The 23,242-nt window shown below is 53.8% G+C and overlaps 1 protein-coding gene across 1 annotated transcript in view; it reads left to right on the top strand.

The window, feature by feature from the left end:
• Window positions 1-23,242, top strand: part of klc2 (kinesin light chain 2) — a 53,179-nt gene that overhangs the window by 1,457 nt on the left and 28,480 nt on the right. Inside the window, exons 2-9 of the mRNA XM_085976312.1 lie at window positions 6,843-7,099; window positions 7,917-8,147; window positions 8,986-9,058; window positions 13,680-13,902; window positions 14,478-14,565; window positions 14,752-14,853; window positions 16,794-16,967; window positions 18,308-18,407. Of these exons, the coding sequence (XP_085832438.1) occupies window positions 6,851-7,099; window positions 7,917-8,147; window positions 8,986-9,058; window positions 13,680-13,902; window positions 14,478-14,565; window positions 14,752-14,853; window positions 16,794-16,967; window positions 18,308-18,407 (1,240 nt within the window). The 5' untranslated portion in view covers window positions 6,843-6,850. The remainder of the gene's footprint in view (window positions 1-6,842; window positions 7,100-7,916; window positions 8,148-8,985; window positions 9,059-13,679; window positions 13,903-14,477; window positions 14,566-14,751; window positions 14,854-16,793; window positions 16,968-18,307; window positions 18,408-23,242) is intronic.

Below are 23,242 nucleotides of genomic sequence, written 5' to 3'. Positions count from 1 at the left end.
AATTTAATTTTCTCTACATTCCTGTTTTGCCTGGATTGATTTATTTTTAAAATTGCAACAGCAGTGATTCAGCAGCCTGAATGATGTTTTCTGTGCATTCACTGAGTATTGCCTGTGTAAGTATTAATTGTCGGCATGCAATAATTCTCTCTGTCTCTCTCCACACGCACACAGTGCCACTGTCTGCGGTCCGCATTGCGTCTGGCTGCTCCACAGGCTGATGCTGCCACTCGCTGGTGGCAGGTGGACCTGCGGCTGGGAGCTCAGAGAGGGAGCAGTTTATGCAAGCTGGTTATATAAGCACAGTCTTGTCTCCAGTATAATGTCCCCCTCTGGTAGGGGAGGGAGGAGGGGGGTGCTGTTAGCATGTCTCCCCTTGTAACTTGAGGCGAGTGGCTCGCACTCTCTGAGCCCGAAGGTTGTGGGTGTGAGCCCACACTCCCAGAGACTCGAGCACAAATCAAATCCAGGCCGACACTCCCCAGTGCCAGTGCTGAGGGAGCGCCGCACTGTTGGAGAGGCAGTACTGAGGGAGCGCTGCACTGTCGGAGGGGCAGTACTGAGGGAGCGCCGCACTGTCAGAGGGGCAGTACTGAGGGAGCGCCACACTGTCAGAGGGGCAGTACTGAGGGAGCGCCGCACTGTCGGAGGGGCAGTACTGAGGGAGCACCGCGCTGTCGGAGGGGCAGTACTGAGGGAGCACCGCGCTGTCGGAGGGGCAGTACTGAGGGAGCATCGCACTGTCGGAGGGGCGGTACTGAGGGAGCACCGCACTGTCGGAGGGGCGGTACTGAGGGAGCATCGCACTGTCGGAGGGGCAGTACTGAGGGAGCGCCGCACTGTCGGGGGGGGCGGTACTGAGGGTGCGCCGCACTGTCGGAGGGGCAGTACTGAGGGAGCGCCGCACTGTCAGAGGGGCAGTACTGAGGGAGCGCCACACTGTCAGAGGGGCAGTACTGAGGGAGCGCCGCACTGTCGGAGGGGCAGTACTGAGGGAGCACCGCGCTGTCGGAGGGGCAGTACTGAGGGAGCATCGCACTGTCGGAGGGGCGGTACTGAGGGAGCACCGCACTGTCGGAGGGGCGGTACTGAGGGAGCATCGCACTGTCGGAGGGGCAGTACTGAGGGAGCACGCACTGTCGGGGGGGCGGTACTGAGGGAGCGCCGCACTGTCGGAGGGGCAGTACTGAGGGAGCGCCGCACTGTCGGGGGGGGCGGTACTGAGGGTGCGCCGCACTGTCCAAGGGGCGGTACTGAGGGAGCGCCGCACTGTCGGAGGGGCAGTACTGAGGGAGCGCCGCACTGTCGAAGGGGCAGTACTGAGGGAGCGCCGCACTGTCGGAGGGGCAGTACTGAGGGAGCACCGTACTGTCGGAGGGGCAGTGCTGAGGGAGCGCCGCACTGTCGGAGGGGCGGTACTGAGGGAGCATCGCACTGTCGGAGGGGCAGTACTGAGGGAGCGCCACACTGTCGGGGGGGCGGTACTGAGGGTGCGCCGCACTGTCCAAGGGGCGGTACTGAGGGAGCGCCGCACTGTCGGAGGGGCAGTACTGAGGGAGCGCCGCACTGTCGAAGGGGCAGTACTGAGGGAGCGCCGCACTGTCGGAGGGGCAGTACTGAGGGAGCACCGTACTGTCGGAGGGGCAGTGCTGAGGGAGCGCCGCACTGTCGGAGGGGCGGTACTGAGGGAGCATCGCACTGTCGGAGGGGCAGTACTGAGGGAGCGCCACACTGTTGAAGGGGCAGTACTGAGGGAGCGCCGCACTGTCGGAGGGGCAGTACTGAGGGAGCATCGCACTGTCGGAGGGGCAGTACTGAGGGAGCGCCGCACTGTCGGAGGGGCAGTACTGAGGGAGCGCCACACTGTTGAAGGGGCAGTACTGAGGGAGCGCCGCACTGTCGGAGGGGCAGTACTGAGGGAGCGCCGCAGTGTCGGGGGGGCGGTACTGAGGGAGCACCGCAGTGTCGGAGGGGCAGTACTGAGGGAGCGCTGCACTGTCGGAGGGGCAGTACTGAGGGAACGCTGCACTGTCGGAGGGGCAGTACTGAGGGGGCGCCGCACTGTCGGAGGGGCAGTACTGAGGGAGCGCCGCAGTGTCGGGGGGGCGGTACTGAGGGAGCGCCGCAGTGTCGGGGGGGCGGTACTGAGGGAGCGCCGCAGTGTCGGAGGGGCAGTACTGAGGGAGCGCTGCACTGTCGGAGGGGCAGTACTGAGGGAGCGCCGCAGTGTCGGGGGGGCGGTACTGAGGGAGCACCGCAGTGTCGGAGGGGCAGTACTGAGGGAGCGCCGCACTGTCGGAGGGGCGGTACTGAGGGAGCACCGCACTGTTGGAGAGGCAGTACTGAGGGAGCACCGCACTGTCGGAGGGGCAGTACTGAGGGAACGCTGCACTGTCGGAGGGGCAGTACTGAGGGGGCGCCGCACTGTCGGAGGGGCAGTACTGAGGGAGCGCCGCACTGTTGGAGAGGCAGTACTGAGGGAGCGCCGCACTGTCGGAGGGGCAGTACTGAGGGAGCGCCACACTGTCGAAGGGGCAGTACTGAGGGAGCGCCGCAGTGTCGGGGGGGCAGTACTGAGGGAGCACCGCACTGTTGGAGAGGCAGTACTGAGGGAGCACCGCACTGTCGGAGGGGCAGTACTGAGGGAGCGCCGCACTGTTGAAGGGGCAGTACTGAGGGAGCACCGCACTGTCGGAGAGGCAGTACTGAGGGAGCACCGCACTGTTGAAGGGGCAGTACTGAGGGAGCGCCGCACTGTCGCAGGTGCCACCTTTCGGATGAGACGTTAAACCGAGACCCCGTCTGCTCTTTCGGGTGGACGTAAAAGCTCCCATGGCCACTATTTTGAAGAAGAACAGGGGGAGCTCTCCCTGGTGTCCTGGGGCCAGTATTTATCCCTCAATTAACATCATTAAAAATCAGATTATCTGGTCATTATCACATTGCTGTTTGTGGGATCTTGCTGTGCGCCAATTGGCTGCCACTTTTCCTACATTACAACAGTGACCACACTTCAAAAAAAGTACTTCATTGTCTGTGAAGCGATTTGGGCCGTCCGGTGTTCATGAACGGCGCGGGAGAACTGGGAGTCTGTCTTTCTTTAGTGGGCAATGGTGTGATGTGTAGGGATTCAGTCTGTCTGGTTTGACCCGGGTTGCGGAGAGGGTGAGGGGTAGGCTGGGGGACCATCTTATCGGCCCCCTCGGTCACCGCTGCGAAAGGAAACTTGCGCCCCTCTTCCCGCACGTTTGCCTTTTGAAAATGTGTGGTGCAGTTGGCCATGGGGGGCATCACAGCCTGATCGCCTCCTCACCCGACAGGGGATCACGTGCTAGCACTGGTTGGTTACCCCCCCCCTCCCGCTTCCAAACACTGCGGCACTGAGCTCAGTTGGAGTCACGGGTGAGGTCGATTTAACTCTACACAGGCCGGGGAAATAGAGCCCGGGCCTTTCTGGCTCTCGGACCGTGAACTTACCCACGCTGCGGATCATTGACCCACTCTATCCCCTAGTGCCCTGACACTCCTTACACAAGAACCGAAGAATTAGGAGCAGGAGGAGGCCACTTGGCCCCTCCTCGAGCCTGCTCCGCCATTCAGTGAGATCATGGCTGATCTTCGACCTCATCTCCACTTCCCCGCCCGATCCCCATATCCCTCGATTCCCCTAGAGCCCAAAAATCTATCATAGGATTCCATAGGATCTACGGCACAGAAACAGGCCATTTGGCCCAATCAGTCCGTGCCGGCGTTTATGCTCCACTCGAGCCTCCTCCCGTCTTTCCTCATCTAACTCTATCGGCGTAACCTGGGCCTCAACTATTTACAATCTACATTAATGACTTGGATGAAGGGACCGAGTGTAATGTAGCCAAATTTGCTGATGATACAAAGATAGGTGGGAAAGCAAATTGTGTGGATGACGCAAAGAATCTCCAAAGGGCTATAGACAGGCTCTGAGTGGGCAGAAATCTGGCAGATGGAGTGTAATATATGCTGGGAGTAGAGGATCTTAGCTATGAGGAAAGACTGGATAGGCTGGGTCTGTTTTCCTTGGAACAGAGGAGGCTGAGGGGAGACCTTATTGAGGTGTATAAAATTATGAGGGGCCTCGATAAAGTGGATAGAAAGGACCTATTTCCCTTAGCAGAGGGGTCAATAACCAGGGGCACAGATTTAAAGTAATTGGGGGAAGGTTTAGAGGGGATTTGAGGGGAAATGTCTTCACCCAGAGGGTGGTGGGGGTCTGGAACTCACTGCCTGAAAGGGTGGTCGAGGCAGGAACCCTCACCACGTTTAAAAAGTACTTGGATGCGCACTTGAGATGCTGTAACCTGCAGGGCTACGGACCAAGAGCTGGGAAGTGGGATTAGGCTGGATAGATCTTTGTCGGCCAGCGCGGACACGATGGGCCGAATGGCCTCCTTCCGTGCTGTAACTTTCTATGATTCTATGATGTGGGAAAATATGAGGTTATCCATTTTGGTAGGAAAAATAAAAAAGCAAATTATTATTTAAATGGGGAGAGTTTACCAAATGCTGCGGTACAGAGGGATCTGGGGGTCCTTGTACATGAAACACAAAAAGTCAGCACGCAGGTACAGCAAGTAATTAGGAAGGCAAGTGGAATGTTGGCCTTTATTGCGAAGGGGGTTGGAGTATAAAAGTAGGGAAGTCCTGCTACAACTGTACAGGGTGTTGGTGAGACCACACCTGGAGTACTGCGTACAGTTTTGGTCTCCTTATTTAAGGAAAGATATACTTGCATTGGAGGCAGTTCAGAGACGATTCACGAGGTTAATTCCAGAGATGAAGGGGTTGTCTTATGGGGAAAGGTTGAGCAGGTTGGGCCTATACTCATTGGAGTTTAGAAGAATGAGAGGGGATCTTATTGAAACACATAAGATTCTGAGGGGGCTCGACAAGGTAGATGCAGAGAGGATGTTTCCCCTGGTGGGGGAATCTAGAACTCGGGAGCACAGTTTCAGAATAAGGGGTCGCCCTTTTAAGACGGAGATGAGGAGGAATTTCTTCTCTCCGAGGGTGGTGAATCTTTGGAATTCTCTTCCCCAGAGAGCTGTGCAGGCGGGGTCATTAAATATATTTAAGGCGGAGATAGACGGATTTTTGAACGGTAAGGGAGTCGAGGGTTATGGGGAGCGGGGCAGGGAAGTGGAGTTGAGGCCAAGATCAGATCAGCCATGATTTTATTGAATGGCGGAGCAGGCTCGAGGGGCCGAATGGCCGACTCCTGCTCTGAATTCTTACGTTCTTATGTAACCCTCTATTCCCTTCTCCCTCATATGCTTATCTAGTCTCCCCTTAAATGACATAAGAACATAAGAAACAGGAGCAGGAGTAGGCCATTCGGCCCCTCGAGCCTGCTCCGCCATTCAATGAGATCATGGCTGATCATCCAAATTCAGTACCCTGTCCCTGCCTTCTCCCCATATCCCTTGATCCCTTTAGCCTTAAGAAATATATCCAACTCCTTCTTGAATATATTTAATGAATTGGCCTCCACCGCCCTGTGTGGCAGAGAATTCCACAGGTTCACCACTCTCTGGGTGAAGAAATTCCTCCTCATCTCAGTCCTAAATGTCCTACCCCTTATCCTTAGACTGTGACCCCTGGTTCTGGACTCCCCGGCCATCAGAAACATCCTTCCTGCATCTAGTCTGTCCAGGCCTGACAGAATTTTATAAGTTTCAATGAGATCCCCTCTCATTCTTCTAAACTCCAGCGAGTATAAGCCCAATCGACCCAATCTCTCCTCATACGCCATTCCTGCCATCCCAGGTATCAGTCTGGTGAATCTTCACTGCACTCCTTCCATGGCAAGAACATCCTTCCTCAGATAAGGCGACCAAAACTGCACACAATACTCAAGGTGCGGTCTCACCAAGGCCCTGTACAACTGTAGCAAGACATCCTTGTTCCTGTACTCGAACCCTCTCGCTACGAAGGCCAACATACCATTTGCCTTCTTAGCCGCCTGCTGCACCTGCATGCTTACCTTCAGCGACTGGTGCACAAGGACACCCAGGTCTCGTTGCACTTCCCCTTCTCCCAATCTATTGCCATTCAAATAATAATCTGCCTTCCTGTTTTTGCCACCAAAGTGGATAACCTCACATTTATCCACATTATAGTGCATTTGCCATGTTTCTGCCCAATCACCCAACCTGTCCAAATCGTACTGGAGTTTCACGACATCCTCCTCGCAGCATACCCTCCCACCCAGCTTTGTGTTGTCTGCAAATTTGGAGATATTACATCCAATTCCCTCGTCCAGATCATTAATATATATTGTGAACAGCTGGGGTCCTAGGACCGATCCCTGCGGTACCCCACTAGTCACCGCCTGCCACGCTAATCTCTTATGCGGGACCTTAGCGAAAGCCTTCTGAAATTCCAAATACACCACATCCACTGGTTCTCCCTTATCTATTTTACCAGTTACATCCTCAAAAGATTCCAGTAGATTAGTCAATATCTTATATTGACGGCCCCTAGTTCTGGTCTCCCCACTAGTGGAAACATTCTCTCTGTATCCACTCCTTTCATAATCTTAAAGACCTCGATCAGGTCACCCCTCAGCCTTCTCTTTTCAAGAGAAAAGAGCCCCAGCCTGTTCATCCTTTCCTGATAGGTGTACCCTCGCAGTGCTGGTATCCTCATTGAGATCGATCTCAGTCTTGAATATACTCAACGATTCACCATCCACAGCCACCTGGGGTAGAGAATTGCAAAGATTCACCACCCTCTGAGGGTTCTTAACCCTAACCTTGTTGCCTGTTCTCTTCCCTGCCGCCTCCCCCTCCTCCCTTTGTCCCTCCTAGGTCCTACCATGTCCACCATGGTCTACCCGAGGGACGGGAGGCTGGAGAAGTTGTCCCAGGACGAGATCGTGATGAACACCAAAGCCGTGATCCAGGGCCTGGAGACGCTCAAACACGAGCACAACTCGATCCTCAACACGCTGCTGGACGCCATGAAGTCCCTTCAGAAGGACCAGGACCCCAGCGTGGCCCAGGAGAAGTCCTCCCTGCTCCAGAAATCCCTGGAGAACATCGAGCTGGGGCTCGGGGAGGCCCAGGTAAGGCTGTCGGAGGGTCGGGTATAGCAGAACGGTCCCAGGGGATGAGGGACCTCAGTTAGGTGGAGAGACTGGAGAAGCTGGGTGACGTAATAAAACTCACTACGCACTTGGTTTCAGCATAAAGCAAGGCTTTAATCAACTTATTTCAGGACATGGAGGTCTAGTTGTATTTCACTAGCTCCTTGTCTTACAAAATGCCCCTGGAAAGCTGGGGCCCACGCCCGAGTATTTATACTCCTTGGACAGCGCCACCAGCTGGCCGTCCAGCGTTATTTCATAAGTAGTTTCTCGATGATGAGATTTATAACACTGGGATTGTTCTCCTTAGAGCAGAGAAGGTTAAGAGGAGATTTAATCGAGGTGTTCAAAGTCATGAGGGGTTTTGATGGAGTAAATAAGGAGAAAGTGTTTCCAGTGGCAGGAGGGTCGGTAACCAGAGGACACAGATTGAAGATAATCGGTAAAAGAACCAGAGGGGAGATGAGGAGAATGTTTTTCCGCAGCGAGTTGTTGTGATCTGGAATGCGCTGCCTGAAAGGGCGGTGGAAGCAGATTCAATAGTAACTTTCAAAAGGGAATTGGAGAAATACTTGAAAAGGAGAAATGTGCAGGGCTGTGGGGAGAGAGCAGGGGGGAGTGGGACTAATTGGAGAGCTCTTTCAAAGAGCCAACACAGGCACGATGGGCCGAATGGCCTCCTCCTGTGCTGTACGATTCTGCGAGATGAATGGAACTGGGAGAGAGGTGGGGTACTGGGGGGACGGGAGTGCGGGTGCCCTGACGGTGTATGCGCGCCTCTCTCTGTGTGTGGCAGGTGATCATCGCGCTGTCCAACCACCTGAACGCGGTGGAGTCGGAGAAGCAGAAGCTGCGGGCCCAGGTGCGGCGGCTGGTCCAGGAGAACCAATGGCTGCGGGACGAGCTGGCGGACACCCAGCAGAAGCTGCAGCGCAGCGAGCAGACCGTAGCGCAGCTGGAGGAGGAGAAGAAGCACCTGGAGTTCATGAACCAGATCAAGAAGTTCGACGAGGACGTCTCGCCCTCAGTGAGTGTCGCTCGGGGGCGGCAAGGGCGAGGCAGAGGGAGGGGAGGGTGATCTGGGGGGCCCCTTCTGCCCAACCCCACCCAGCTCGGCGCTGCCTGCAGTAATCACGGCCCATAACAGCAGTAAGAAGTAAGAGGCGACTGTTGGCCTCAGTACCCTGGCTCGGGGTGGTTTGGGGGGGGGGGGGGGCTGGGGTGCAATCATCCCAGTGCTTTCGCTCACCGCTATCCCGTGACTCCGGTGAAGACTCAAGCCTGTGGATTGGGCGAGGACGGGCTTGCACTCTGCTGTGCAGCTTCCCCCAGTCGAATTGCCCGCCAACAATGAACTCGAGCTTCACACGGGGTGCCCTTGGGTTGTGGACCAGAGGCGGCAGCCACCACAGAGAGTGTCAGCAATTGGATCTGAATTGCCAATCTCTGACTGGACGCGGGACAGCTGTTAGGGTGGGTGGGTTGGGAGGAATGTCACAATGGGACTGTAGGGGGCGCTCTGCTGGGGTGACACTGAGGCATGTTGATTGGACGCTCTATTCGGGAGTGTTTGATGGGACAGTGCAGAGGGAGCTTTACTCTGTATCTAACCCGTGCTGTACCTGCCCCGGGAGTGTTTGATGGGACAGTGTAGAGGGAGCTTTACTCTGTATCTAACCCGTGCTGTACCTGCCCTGGGAGTGTTTGATGGGACAGTGTAGAGGGAGCTTTACTCTGTATCTAACCCGTGCTGTACCTGCCCTGGGAGTGTTTGATGGGGCAGTGTAGAGGGAGCTTTACTCTGTATCTAACCCGTGCTGTACCTGCCCTGGGAGTGTTTGATGCTGTCCCTCTTTTCCGAGCAGGAGGAGAAGAATGGAGACTCTGGGAAAGAAGTGCTGGACGACCTTTTTCCCAATGATGATGAACAAGCTCAAGGTGCTAATCTTCAGCGATGTTAGTGTAGAAGATTAAGGGGTGATCTGATCGAGGTGTTTAAGATGATTAAAGGATTCGATCGGGTCGAGAGAGAGCGAAACTATTTCCTCTGGTGGGGGGAGTCCAGAACAAGGGGGCAGAACCTTCAAATTAGAGCCAGGCCGTTCAGGGGTGATGTCAGGAAGCACTTCTTCACACAAAGGGTGGTGGAAATCTGGAACTCTCTCCCCCAAAGAGCTGTCGAGGCCGGGGGTCAACTGGAAATTTCAACAGAGAGTGATAGATTTTTGTTGGGTCAGGGTATTGAGGGTTACGGAACCAAGGCGGGTAGCTGGGGTTAAAATACAGATCACCTCCGCGGATCCGATTGAATGGTGTAACAGGCTCGAGGGGCTGAATGGCCTCCTCCTGTTCCTGTGTAACAGGCTCGAGGGGGCTGAATGGACTCCTCCTGTTGCTGTGTAACAGGCTCGAGGGGCTGAATGGCCTCCTCCTGTTCCTGTGTAACAGGCTCGAGGGGGCTGAATGGACCTCCTCCTGTTCCTGTGTAACAGGGCTCGAGGGGGCTGAATGGCATCCTCCTGTTCCTGTGTAACAGGCTCGAGGGGCTGAATGGCCTCCTCCTGTTCCTGTGTAACAGGCTCGAGGGGCTGAATGGCCTCCTCCTGTTCCTGTGTAACCGGCTCGAGGGGGCTGAATGGCCTCCCCATGTTCATGTGTAACAGGCTTGAGGTGCTGAATGGCCTCCTCCTGTTCCTGTGTAACAGGGTCGAGGGGGCTGAATGGCCTCCTCCTGTTCCCTGTGTAACAGGCTCGAGGGGGCTGAATGGACCTCCTCCTGTTCCTGTGTAACAGGCCTCGAGGGGGCCTGAATGGCCTCCTCCCTGTTCCTGTGTAACCAGGCTCGAGGGGGCTGAATGGCCTCCCCATGTTCCTGTGTAACAGGCTTGAGGGGCTGAATGGCCTCCTCCTGTTCCTGTGTAACAGGGTCGAGGGGGCTGAATGGCCTCCTCCTGTGTAACAGGGTCGAGGGGGCTGAATGGCCCTCCTCGTGTGTAACAGGGGTCGAGTGGGGCTGAATGGCCTCCTCCTGTTCCTGTGTAACAGGCTCGAGGGGGCTGAATGGCCTCCTCCTGTTCCTGTGTAACAGGGTCGAGGGGGCTGAATGGCCTCCTCCTGTTCCTGAGTGCGAGGCAGGATGGGCTGGACTGGACCAGAGCCAGGAAGCTCAAGGTGACCAAGGTGTCGGTGAGGGTTTCACGGGTGACGGTTCACCGGCCGAACAGCCCGCTCGCTCGTGAAGATTGACCCCCTTGGGCGAGGTAGTGCATAGCTCCCGCTGCCCGTGGAACCCGTATTCCCCGCACCGTGTCCTAACTCGCACCCAGTCCCGTTCACCCATCACCCTGTGCTCACTGCCCCGTGTCCTAACTCACACCCAGTCCCGTTCACCCATCACCCCCTGTGCTCACTGCCCCCTGTCCTAACTCGCACCCAGTCCCGTTCACCCATCACCCTGTGCTCACTGCCCCGTGTCCTAACTCACACCCAGTCCCGTTCACCCATCACCCCCTGTGCTCACTGCCCCGTGTCCTAACTCACACCCAGTCCCGTTCACCCATCACCCCCTGTGCTCACTGCCCCGTGTCCGAACTCGCACCCAGTCCCATTCACCCATCACCCCCTGTGCTCACTGCCCCGTGTCCTAACTCACACCCAGTCCCGTTCACCCATCACCCCCTGTGCTCACTGCCCCGTGTCCTAACTCACACCCAGTCCCGTTCACCCATCACCCCCTGTGCTCACTGCCCCGTGTCCTAACTCACACCCAGTCCCGTTCACCCATCACCCCCTGTGCTCACTGCCCCGTGTCCTAACTCACACCCAGTCCCGTTCACCCATCACCCCGTGCTCACTGCCCCGTGTCCTAACTCACACCCAGTCCCGTTCACCCATCACCCCCTGTGCTCACTGCCCCGTGTCCTAACTCACACCCAGTCCCGTTCACCCATCACCCCGTGCTCACTGCCCCGTGTCCTAACTCACACCCAGTCCCGTTCACCCATCACCCCCTGTGCTCACTGCCCCGTGTCCTAACTCACACCCAGTCCCGTTCACCCATCACCCCCTGTGCTCACTGCCCCGTGTCCTAACTCGCACCCAGTCCTGTTCACCCATCACCCCCTGTGCTCACTGCCCCGTGTCCTAACTCACACCCAGTCCCGTTCACCCCATCACCCCGTGCTCACTGCCCTGTGTCCTAACTCGCACCCAGTCCCCGTTCACCCATCACCCCCTGTGCTCACAGCCCCGTGTCCTAACTCGCACCCAGTCCCGTTCACCCATCACCCCGTGCTCACTGCCCCGTGTCCTAACTCGCACCCAGTCCCGTTCACCCATCACCCCCTGTGCTCACTGCCCGTGTCCTAACTCGCACCCAGTCCCGTTCACCCATCACCCCCCTGTGCTCACTGCCCCCGTGTCCCTAACTGACACCCCAGTCCCGTTCACACCATCACCCCCTGTGCTCACTGCCCCCGTGTCCTAACTCACACCCAGTCCCGTTCACCCATCACCCCCTGTGCTCACTGCCCCGTGTCCCTAACTCACACCGAGTCCCGTTCACACCATCACCCACTGTGCTCACTGCCCCGTGTCCTAACTCGCACCCAGTCCCGTTCACTCCATCACCCCCCTGTGCTCGCTGACCTACATTGGCTCCCGGTCCGGCAACGCCTCGATTTTAAAATTCTCATCCTGGTGTTCAAATCCCTCCATGGCCTCCTCGCCCCCCTCCCTATCTCTGTAACCTCCTCCAGCTCCTACAACCCTCCCTATCTCTGTAACCTCCTCCAGCCCTACAAACCCTCCCTATCTCTGTAACCTCCTCCAGCCCCACAACCCTCCCTATCTCTGTAACCTCCTCCAGCCCCCTACAACTCTCCCTATCTCTAACCTCCTCCAGCCCCTACAACCCTCCCTATCACTGTAACCTCCTCCAGCCCCTACAAGCCTCCCTATCTCTGTAACCTCCTCCAGCTCTACAAACCCTCCCTATCTCTGTAACCTCCTCCAGCCCCTACAAGCCTCCCTATCTCTGTAACCTCCTCCAGCCCTACAACCCTCCCTATCTCTCGTAACCTCCTCCAGCCCCTACAACCCTCCCTATCTCTGTAACCTCCTCCAGCCCCTACAAGCCTCCCTATCTCTGTAACCTCCTCCAGCCCTACAACCCTCCCTATCTCTGCAACCTCCTCCAGCCCCCTACAACCCACCCTATCTCTGTAACCTCCTCCAGCCCATACAACCCTCCCTATTTCTGTAACCTCCTCCAGCCTCTACAACCCTCCCTATCTCTGTAACCTCCTCCAGCCATACAACCATCCCTATCTCTGTAACCTCCTCCAGCCCTACAACCCTCCCTATCTCTGTAACGTCCTCCAGCCCCTACAACCCTCCCTATCATTGTAACCTCCTCCAGCCCCTACAACCCTCCCTATCTCTGTAACCTCCTCCAGCTTTTACAACCCTCCCTATCCCTGTAACCTATCCCAGCCCTACAACCGTCCCTATCTCTGTAACCTCCTCCAGCCCTACAACCCTCCCTATCTCTGTAACCTCCTCCAGCCCCTACAACCCTCCCTATCTCTGTAACCTCCTCCAGCCCCTACAACCCTCCCTATCTCTGTAACCTCCTACAACCCTCCCTATCTCTGTAACCTCCTCCAGCCCCACAACCCTCCGAGATCTCTGCGCTCCTCCAATTCTGGCCTCTTGCGCATCCCCCGATTTCCATCGCTCCACCATTGGCGGCCGTGCCTTCAGCCGCCTGGGCCCTGAGCTCTGGAATTCCCTCCCTAAACCTCTCCGCCTCTCTCTCCTCCTTTAAGACGCTCTTTAAAACCGACCTCTTTGACCGAGCTTTTGGTCACCTGTCCTATTATCTCCTGATGTGGCTCGGTGTCTGACTTGCGCTCCTCTGAGGCGCCTGTGGGGACGTTTTACTACATTCAAGGCACTCTATAAATGAGAGTTGTTGTTACAATGGAACCATGGTATGTAAACACGTCACGCTCCGCTTCCACCCTCCACTGCAGCGCCGCCATTTGGCGGGAGGGCGGAACTGCAGCATGATCAAGTTTACATCGGCAGTTGTTCCCTTCCTCCAGCAAAAGTCAGGGGAGGGGTAGGGGGCGCTAAAGTGTCATAAATAAACATTTGACTGAATGATGGTTGGAATAATCTCTCTCTCTCTCTCTCTCTGTCTCTCTCAATTCAATTCAATTCAAATGCTTTATTGGCATGAAAGTTTACAGGGAACCATATTGCCAAAGCTTACATAACAAAAAGTACAGTTTTCTAACATTCTGTAGGTGTCAAACAATTTTGACCTTCGTTGGGTACATACAATACTAATTTAAACAATATTAATTTAAACAGTCGTTGAACATCGTTGGGTACATTCAGTATTAATTTTAAACAGTCCTCTCTCTCTCTCTCTGTCTCTCTCTCTCTCTGTCTCTCTCTCTCTCTGTCTCCCTCTCTCTCTCTCTGTCTCCCTCTCTCTCTCTCTCTGTCTCCCTCTCTCTGTCTCCCTCTCTCTCTGTCTCTCTCTCGGCAGGACACCAGCCTCACACGGTGGGCGATGTGGCCCAGCACGGCGGTTACGAGATCCCGGCCCGCCTGAGGACGCTGCATAACCTGGTGATCCAGTACGCCTCGCAGGGGCGGTACGAGGTGGCTGTCCCGCTCTGCAAACAGGCGCTGGAGGACCTGGAGAAAACCTCGGGCCACGACCACCCCGACGTGGCCACCATGCTCAACATCCTGGCACTGGTGTATCGGTGAGAGCAAGGCCCGTCCATCCTCCCCGGAACTGGGGGTCCGGCAAAGGTGGAACTGCCCACGGAGCGGTGGGGAGGGGGGTCTGCTCGTGAGTGCAGGGCACTGGGTCTCGAGGAGAAAGGGAGAAAAATGTGGATGTGGAGGGGGCCTGAGGGTGAGGGGGACTGGGAGCAGGTATGGAGGGAGGAGGGGGAGTGAGGGGATCGGAGGGTGTGGAGGGAGGAGGAGGGGGAGGATGAGGGGTGGGGAGGGAGGAGGTGGAGAGGGACTGAGGGGGTGTGTGGAGGGAGGGAGTGGGGGGAGGGGGGAGGAGGGGAAGTGAGGGGAATCGGAGGGTGTGGAGGAGGGAGCGCGAGGGGAGCAAGGGGATCGGTGGGTGTGGAGGGAGGAGGAGGGGGAGGGAGGAGGAGGAGGGAGAGCGAGGGGAGAGTGAGGGGGATCGCGGGGAGGGGAGGGTGTGGAGGGACGATGGGAGCGAGGAGGGGCGGCGGAGTACAGGGTTGAGTTGAGGATGGGTGGTAAAGCAGGAATTCACGGGAGACCCGTTGGTAACTCAGTGTTTCCGTGTGCTCAGAGATCAGAACAAGTACAAGGAGGCGGCTCATCTGCTGAATGATGCCCTGAACATCCGGGAGAAAACACTCGGGAAGGACCACCCGGCGGTGAGTGCGACCCACTGGGGTCAGAAAATAAACACCAGCATTGGAACTCAGGCCAACACTGATGGCGGGGGATGGATTCTCCCTCTCTCAGTCTCTGTCTCTCTCTCTCTGTCTCTCTCTCTGTCTCTCTCTCTCTGTCTCTCTCTCTCTCGCTGGTTGTGACCTGTCTTGTATGTTTGTCCCTAGGTTGCAGCTACCCTCAACAACCTGGCGGTCTTGTGTGGCAAGAGGGGGAAGTACAAAGAGGCCGAACCGCTCTGCAAGAGAGCTCTGGAGATCAGGGAGAAGGTGGGTGATCAGGGCTGCCCTCGCAGTTACTTCTCGGGATGTGGGCGTCGCTGGCGAGGCCCACCATTTATTGCCCATTCCCTAGTTGCCCCTCGAGAAGGTGGTGGTGAGCCGCCTTCTTGAACCGCTGCAGTCCGTGTGGTGAAGGTGCTCCCACAGTGCTGTTAGGGAGGGAGTTCCAGGATTTTGACCCAGCGATGATGAAGGATCGACCGATATATTTCCAAGTCAGGATGGTGTGTGACTTGGAGTGGGAACTTGGAGGTGGTGGTGTTCCCGTGCGCCTGCTGCCCTTGTCCTTCTAGGTGGAAGAGGTCGCGGGTTTGGGAGGTGCTGCCGAAGAAGCCTTGGCGAGTTGCTGCAGTGCATCTTGTAGATGGAACACACTGCAGCCACGGTGCGCCGGTGGTGGAGGGAGTGAATGTTTAAGGTGGTGGATGGGGTGCCAATCAAGCGGGCTGCTTTGTCCTGGATGGTGTCGAGCTTCTTGAGTGTTGTTGGAGCTGCACTCACCCAGGCAAGTGGAGAGTATTCCATCACACTCCTGACTTGTGCCTTGTAGATGGTGGAGAGGCTTTGGGGAGTCAGGAGGTGAGACACTCGCCGCAGAATACCCAGCCTCTGACCTGCTCTTGTAGTCAGCCTGTTGATGAGCTTGGCCCAGTTGAGGGTTGGCGCTGTTCGAGGCCTCGCCTCAGCTGCCCCAGTGACTCTGTGGTAATCGCTATCGAGTCACGTGGAGCAGGAAAGGCCCAGACTCCATCCCCGGCCTGTGCTGAGTTCGATGGTCTCGGCCTGAGGCAGCAGTTGGGGATACAATTAACCTCAGCACCATTGGGTTAGACCGGGGTGGGGCGAGAGCGGGGGGGACAAGAGAAATGAGCCAGAATTCTTGCCACTGACTCCCCTGGGGACTCCTGGTGGACAGCGCGTGTATGAGCAGATCGGACATCAGGCAAGGGCAGGATCGGCCTGGGCTGTGATGCCCCCTGCAGTCAAATAGCCTGCCGACACTTACCCGTCTCGGCTCGCCAATAAATAATGGCCACTGGGGGTGAGATTCCGGAGCTGTTCAGTTGATCACGGAGGTCGCTGTGCCTCCCGTGGGAGCAGCCGCCCTCGGACGAGGAAGGAAGAACATGGGTGGGGGGGGTCGGGGGCGGTGGGGGGGGTTGTGCGCTGTACAATCGGTCTCAATTCCCCCCTCCCTCCCACTCCAAACCCCCCCCCCGGAGGACCCGGACAAAACATCCGAGTTCACGACCTTCCCGAGGGGGCCACCTTGCTGCACATCCTCGCTCTGGTGTACAGGCCGAACCACTCCTCTCCCCATCTCCCCGAAACTGGGGGCTCCGGCAAAGGGAGAGCCCGGGGATTGGGGACGTTAAAAGTGGGGGATTGGGGTCTGTTTGAGAGTGCTCCCTGACGTAAGGAAACTACGAAGCACGTGGTCAGAGTATAAAACAAGGCTTTAATCAACTGTTTCACAACCATGAGCTCGAGTTACATCACTAGTTCCTGGTTACAAAAACGTCCTGAGCAAGCTGGGCCCACGCCCGAGTATTTATACTTTCCTTGGACGGCGCCACCAGCTGGCGGCCCAGTGTTAGCTCATGAGTCATTTCTACACGAATGGCAAGATTCATGACGCTCCCCACTTGCAGTACGCTGCTGGAACGTGCGGGGCGAGCTCGGCGGTTTTGCCCCCCCCCCACGGTTGAATGCCCTTGCGCGCCCAGAACGGGGCCACTTGGGCGAGGAAATGGAGGGTTGCCTGTCTCCCAGCGGCTTCGGGGTGGGGGGGGTGGTGGGGGTGGTGGGGGTTGTTCAAGAGCTGTGGTCCGGCCCGGAATCGGGGGGGGGGGGGTGGGATGCAGGAATAACTATGCTGGACACAGCTCTGAATTTTTCTTTCCCTCTTCCTCTCACATTGGAACCAGGTGTTGGGGAAGTTCCACCCAGATGTTGCCAAGCAGCTGAACAACCTGGCCTTGCTGTGCCAGAACCAGGGGAAGTACGAAGAGGTGGAGCGCTATTACCGGCACGCGCTGGAGATCTACGAGTCCCGACTGGGGCCTGATGACCCCAACGTGGCGAAAACCAAGAACAACCTGGTAGGAGTCTGCACCGTGCTGTTCGACCGAGGAGGCGGCGCGGGCGGCACCACACGTGGCCCTCAGCGCTCCCTGGGTGCTGCATAGAAAGGAAAGCTCTGCTCACAACACCCCGATCTTGGAGTGACTGCGATCAGTTCTGGACCCCGCACCTCGGGAAGGATCTATCGGCCTCGGAGGGGGGGGCAGCGCAGATTCACCAGAACGATACCGGGGCTAAAAGGGTTAATTTACGAGGACAGGTTGCACAGACTGGGCTTGTATTCCCTCGAGTTTAGAAGATTAAGGGGCGATCTAATCGAGGTGTTTAAGATGATTAAAGGATTCGATCGGGTCGAGAGAGAAACTATTTCCTCTGGTGGGGGGAGTCCAGAACAAGGGGGCAGAACCTTCAGATTAGAGCCAGGCCGTTCAGGGGTGATGTCAGGAAGCACTTCTTCACACAAAGGGGGGTGGAAATCTGGAACTCTCTCCCCAAAAAAGCTGTCGAGGCTGGGGGTCAACTGAAGATTTCAAAACTGAGATTGCTAGATTTTTGTTGGGTCCGGGTATTGAGGGTTACGGCACCAAGGTGGGTCGATGGAGTTAAGATACAGATCACCCGCGATCCGATTGAATGGCGGAACGTGTTCGAGGGGCTGAATGGGCCTCCTCCTGTTCCTGTGTAACAGGCTCGAGGGGCTGAATGGTCTCCTCCTGTTCCTGTGTAACAGGCTCGAGGGGCTGAATGGCCTCCTGTTCCTGTGCAACTCGAGGGGCTGAATGGTCTCCTCCTGTTCCTGTGTAACAGGCTCGAGGGGCTGAATGGTCTCCTCCTGTTCCTGTGTAACAGGCTCGAGGGGCTGAATGGTCTCCTCCTGTTCCTGTGTAACAGGCTCGAGGGGCTGAATGGCCTCCTCCTGTTCCTGTGTAACAGGCTCGAGGGGCTGAATGGTCTCCTCCTGTTTCTGTGTCCCAGGTGCCATTCCAAAGCCTGTGTTGTGTTTGGTGATCCCAGCCCGGTACTCAGTGCCACTGAGATTGGAAGGGGCATGGGGGGTGAGGAGCGGGGGAAATTCCCCCGGGGATCCCGCACTTGCCCTCTGCTGTGGAGCGCGCGGACATTGGACGGTGACAGGATCGAGCTAGGCTGTGATGCCCCCTGTAGACGAATAGTCTGATGCTGCTCAGTAATGGACAGTTATCTGAGGTAGTGTGTAGAGGGTATGGCCGGCGCCCGTGAAACACGTACCCCAGCGAGCGTCGGGAGGGGAGGCTGGGTGAATAATGTTTTTATCCTGACGAGCTCTGTTCTCTCCTGAAAAATATGTCTGATTTATTTTTTCCTCCCTCTCCCTCAGGCATCCTGTTATCTTAAACAGGGCAAATATAAAGAGGCAGAGTCTTTGTACAAGGAGATCCTGACTAGGGCACATGAGAAGGAGTTTGGTTCTGTTAGTGGTAAGTATATACGGGGTCGGGGGCCTCTCGATCTGAGGAGGGATTCTCTCTTCATGTGTGCAATTTGTGCTCATCGGGGTGTTAGCGCTGGGGGTATGGAGCGCTGTGTGTCAGCTCCCTCACCGTCCCCGTCAAACCCTCCCAGGGCAGGTACAGCACGGGTTAGATACAGAGTAAAGCTCCCTCACTGTCCCCGTCAAACACTCCCAGGGCAGGTACAGCACGGGTTAGATACAGAGTAAAGCTCCCTCACTGTCCCCGTCAAACCCTCCCAGGGCAGGTACAGCACGGGTTAGATACAGAGTAAAGCTCCCTCACCGTCCCCGTCAAACCCTCCCAGGGCAGGTACAGCACGGGTTAGATACAGAGTAAAGCTCCCTCTACACTGTCCCATCAAACCCTCCCAGGGCAGGTACAGCACGGGTCAGATACAGAGTAAAGCTCCCTCTACACTGTCCCATCAAACACTCCCAGGGCAGGTACAGCACGGGTCAGATACAGAGTAAAGCTCCCTCTACACTGTCCCATCAAACCCTCCCAGGGCAGGTACAGCACGGGTCAGATACAGAGTAAAGCTCCCTCTACACTGTCCCATCAAACACTCCCAGGGCAGGTACAGCACGGGTTAGATACAGAGTAAAGCTCCCTCTACACTGTCCCATCAAACACTCCCAGGGCAGGTACAGCACGGGTTAGATACAGAGTAAACCTCCCTCTACACTGTCCCATCAAACACTCCCAGGGCAGGTACAGCATGGGTTAGATACAGAGTAAAGCTCCCTCTACACTGTCCCATCAAACGCTCACAGGGCAGGTACAGCACGGGTTAGATACAGAGTAAAGCTCCCTCTACACTGTCCCATCAAACACTCCCAGGGCAGGTACAGCACGGGTTAGATACAGAGTAAAGCTCCCTCTACACTGTCCCATCAAACACTCCCAGGGCAGGTACAGCACGGGTTAGATACAGAGTAAAGCTCCCTCTACACTGTCCCATCAAACACTCCCAGGGCAGGTACAGCACGGGTTAGATACAGAGTAAAGCTCTGAAATAAAGAATAGATTTGCCTTCCAAAGTTAGGCTTTATTAACTTTAAAATTAGCAGCATATCTTTCTACATCCAGTCCCAACTAAGGCTAGAAAAGGACTGAATTTAAGGTAGCCACAACACATCATGTGATCATCAACTACCAATGAGATTACAACACATATCCCAAGGCAGTTAACAAACAACGAATCACAATACTTTTACTAATCAAGGAATAATCACCACATTCACCCCTCCTTTTAAAATATACTCCAACCTAATAACTTTTACAATTTACAATTAATTATTTACAACTAAACTATGCACGAGAATAAAACTATTTACATAACACAATACTAAATGAACAACAACAAATAATAACATTACGCATAAGTATTAAGTATCTCTCAACTAAAACAATATACTATAATATTTCAACAATTTTTAAAACATTATCAATTTAAAAGTCCATTTTCAATCGGTCGACCGGATATCTTGTTCGTGTCGACCTTCTTAACCTTGGTAAAATTCCTTGCCCTCCCACGCCAGAAGGCACAGAAGTATCTTCAACAGGAAGGCTATCCATATCCCGATTCTCAACGGTTTCCGGATTAGAAATCCCATCAGAAGATGAACTGGGACGGTCATAAACATCTACGAAAGGCTGACTAATAGAAGTATGATTATCTGCAATCGGATTGGAAATATTCGTAGTATCTGTAACAGCATCCACCTTATCCGAATCATGACCATTATTAATATCCTCAGAAGAGGGCTGGCCCCCACAAGGAGCCAAGTCTTTAATTGAAACAGTACTTTCTTTCCCATCTTGGAATCGAATATGAGCATATTGGGAATTTGCCTCCAACAGCTCCACCTCCTCCACCAAGGGGTCATATTTTGACAATCTAACATGGCGTCGAAGCAACACAGGTCCCTGCATAGTAAGCCATGAAGGTACCGAATATCCCGTAGTAGATCTCCGCGGATAGTTAAAGAGCCTTTCATGGGGGGTCACATTCGTAGCCGTTGAAAGCAATGATCTAATGGAATGCAGGGCATCAGGCAGTACCATTTCCCACTGTGTATTCTTAAGGTTCCGGGATGTCAAAGCCAACATAACTGCCTTCCAGATCACCCCATTGTATCGTTCGCACTGTCCATTACCCTGGGGATTATACGGGGTAGTTCTGCTAGTAGAAATTCCCCGACTCTGAAGGTATTCCTTCAACTGGGAAGACATAAAAGAACTTCCCTGATCCGAATGGATATGCGCAGGCATCCCAAAGATGACAAAAAGTTGAGTCAAATATTTAATAACTGTAGCAGCTGATACATCTGCACAAGGAAAAGCAAAAGGGAACCTTGAAAACTCATCCACAACAGTAAATATATATGGGTTTTGAGTAGTTGAAGGAAGAGGTCCCTTAAAATCAACACTCAAACGTTCAAAAGGAGAAGTAGCCTTTATAAGATGAGCTCGTTGAGGCTTAAAGAAATTCGGTTTACACCGAGCACAGATAGAACATGATGAAGTCATCCGCTTGACGTCTTCAACTGAAAAAGGCAAGTTCTTACTGCGTACAAAGTGTATCATCCTCGTAACCCCAGGATGACATAAGGCATTGTGAAGATTAATAAGCGTATCTCCGTGAATCACCGAACAATAAGCCCTCGACAGTGCATCAGCAGCAACATTATCCTTTCCCGGACGATAAACTATGTCAAAATGGTAACATGCCAACTCAATCCTCCATCTCATTATTTTATCATTTTTAATCTTTCCAAAATGTTTAACATCAAACATAAAGGACACAGATTTTTGGTCAGTTACCAGCGTGAAATGTCGCCCCGATAAATAATGTCTCCATTTACGCAATGCTTCTACTATTGCGTATGCCTCTTTTTCTATTGAGGAATGTCTTTTTTCACTATTATTCAAAGTACGTGAGAAAAAGGCCACAGGTCTTCCATTTTGGTTCAAAGTAGCCCCAATTGCAAAATCCGAAGCATCCGTCTCAATCACAAAGGGAACCTGCTCATCAATGGAATGCACAACTGCTCCTAAAATATCCTTTTTAAAATTCTCAAAACATGTCCTGGCCTCCCATGAGAGAGGATATGTCGTAACCCGAATAAGAGGCCGGATCTTCCGTGAAAAATTTGCAATCCAATTAGAATAATAAGAAAACAGTCCAACAACTCGTTGCAAAGCCTTAGAATTAGTAGGACAAGGTAAATCGATCAATGGTCGCAGACGTTCTGGATCTGGTTTAATCTTATTTCCCGAAATAATATACCCCAATAGATTTACCTCAGTAGTCGAAAAGACACATTTCTCTTTGTTAAAAGTTAAACCAACTTTTTCCGCAGCTTGAAGGAATCTTTTTAAATTAGAATCATGCTCCACCCTTGATTTGCCACACACTGTGATGTCATCTAAGTATGAAAAGGTGTCAGAGAGGGAGTTATCACTTATAAAAGCATCCATTGCCCGTTGAAAACAAGCAACACCATTAGTAACACCAAATGGTATTCGAAAAAACTGATACAGCTTTCCACCAGCCTCAAAGGCCGTATATGGTTGATCCTTCTTAACAATAGGAATCTGATGATAAGCACTCTTTAAATCAATAGTGCTAAAAACTTTATACGGAGATACTTTATTGATAAGCTCATCAATCTTAGGCAAAGGGTACGCGTCTAATTGAGTATACCTATTAATAGTTTGGGAATAATCTATCACCATTCGTTTCTTGTGTCTCTCATTAGTCGTGACAACTACCTGTGCTCGCCAAGGCGAACAACTAGGTTCAATGATTCCTTCCAATAAGAGACGTTGAACTTCAGAATTAATAAATTCTCTATCCTGACTACTATATCTTCTTGACTTGGTAGCAATTGGCTTACAATCCGACATCAAATTAGAAAAAAAAGTGATAATGGAGGAATAGATAAAGAGGTTAATCCACAAATAGATAAAGGTGGCTTAGTCCCTCCAAATGAAAGACTAAGAGACTCGTGTAACTGAAGAACATCATGTCCAATCAAAATATCCGCACAGAGATTAGGCAAAACAGATAGGCGTATATCAGTATACGTATTACCCAGAAGAACCATTTTCACAAAGCAACAACCAGCTATTTGTGAAATAAGGGTCGTCTGAGCCATACACACCTGATACGTAACAGGCGAAATTTTCAAATGCTTCTCCTTCGCAAACTGAAGACTTATAAAACTCTCAGTACTGCCCGTATCTATAAGGGCGTTCACTTCCAACCCATTAACTTGAGCCGTAACTATAGCTTTGTTTAGGCCATGAGCAAATGCAGCAGAAATTGATGCAATAAACGCCCTATCTAAAGGCTGAATAGTCACAGAAGAGGTAGTGGAGGAAGACCCTCCCACACCAGGAGAAGGGAAGGTAATTGAACCTGATGATTTGCACACACGTGCATAATGACCTCTTGCCGCATTTACTACACACAGCCTCCCGAGCAGGACACTTCAGACGAGGGTGCCGGATATTCCCACAAAAATAACACTTCTGAATCCTAAAGGCAACGGCCGCCGAAGTAGAAACTGTTTCAAAATCTAGTAAACCACTCCCATTAAGTCCACATAATTCCTTTTCATCCGAAACTGCCGAAACCATAGTCGCAGGCCGATTAAAAAGAGCATAAGAATCCGAACTTCTCTGAGCCACATCCAATGTAGAAGCTTGCTCAAAAGCACTTTTAAGATCCAGAGTCTTATTTTCTAACAACCGCTGACGAATTGATCTAGACAGTAATCCATTAATAAAAG

This window comes from Somniosus microcephalus, unplaced genomic scaffold, assembly GCF_052327205.1.
Source record: "Somniosus microcephalus isolate GS21.2 unplaced genomic scaffold, FLI_Smic_1.0 unresolved_chr2, whole genome shotgun sequence".
NCBI classification, from domain to species: Eukaryota; Metazoa; Chordata; class Chondrichthyes; order Squaliformes; family Somniosidae; genus Somniosus; species Somniosus microcephalus.
Note: the sequence above shows the minus strand (reverse complement) of the source record. Positions and strands in the feature narration are given on the sequence as shown.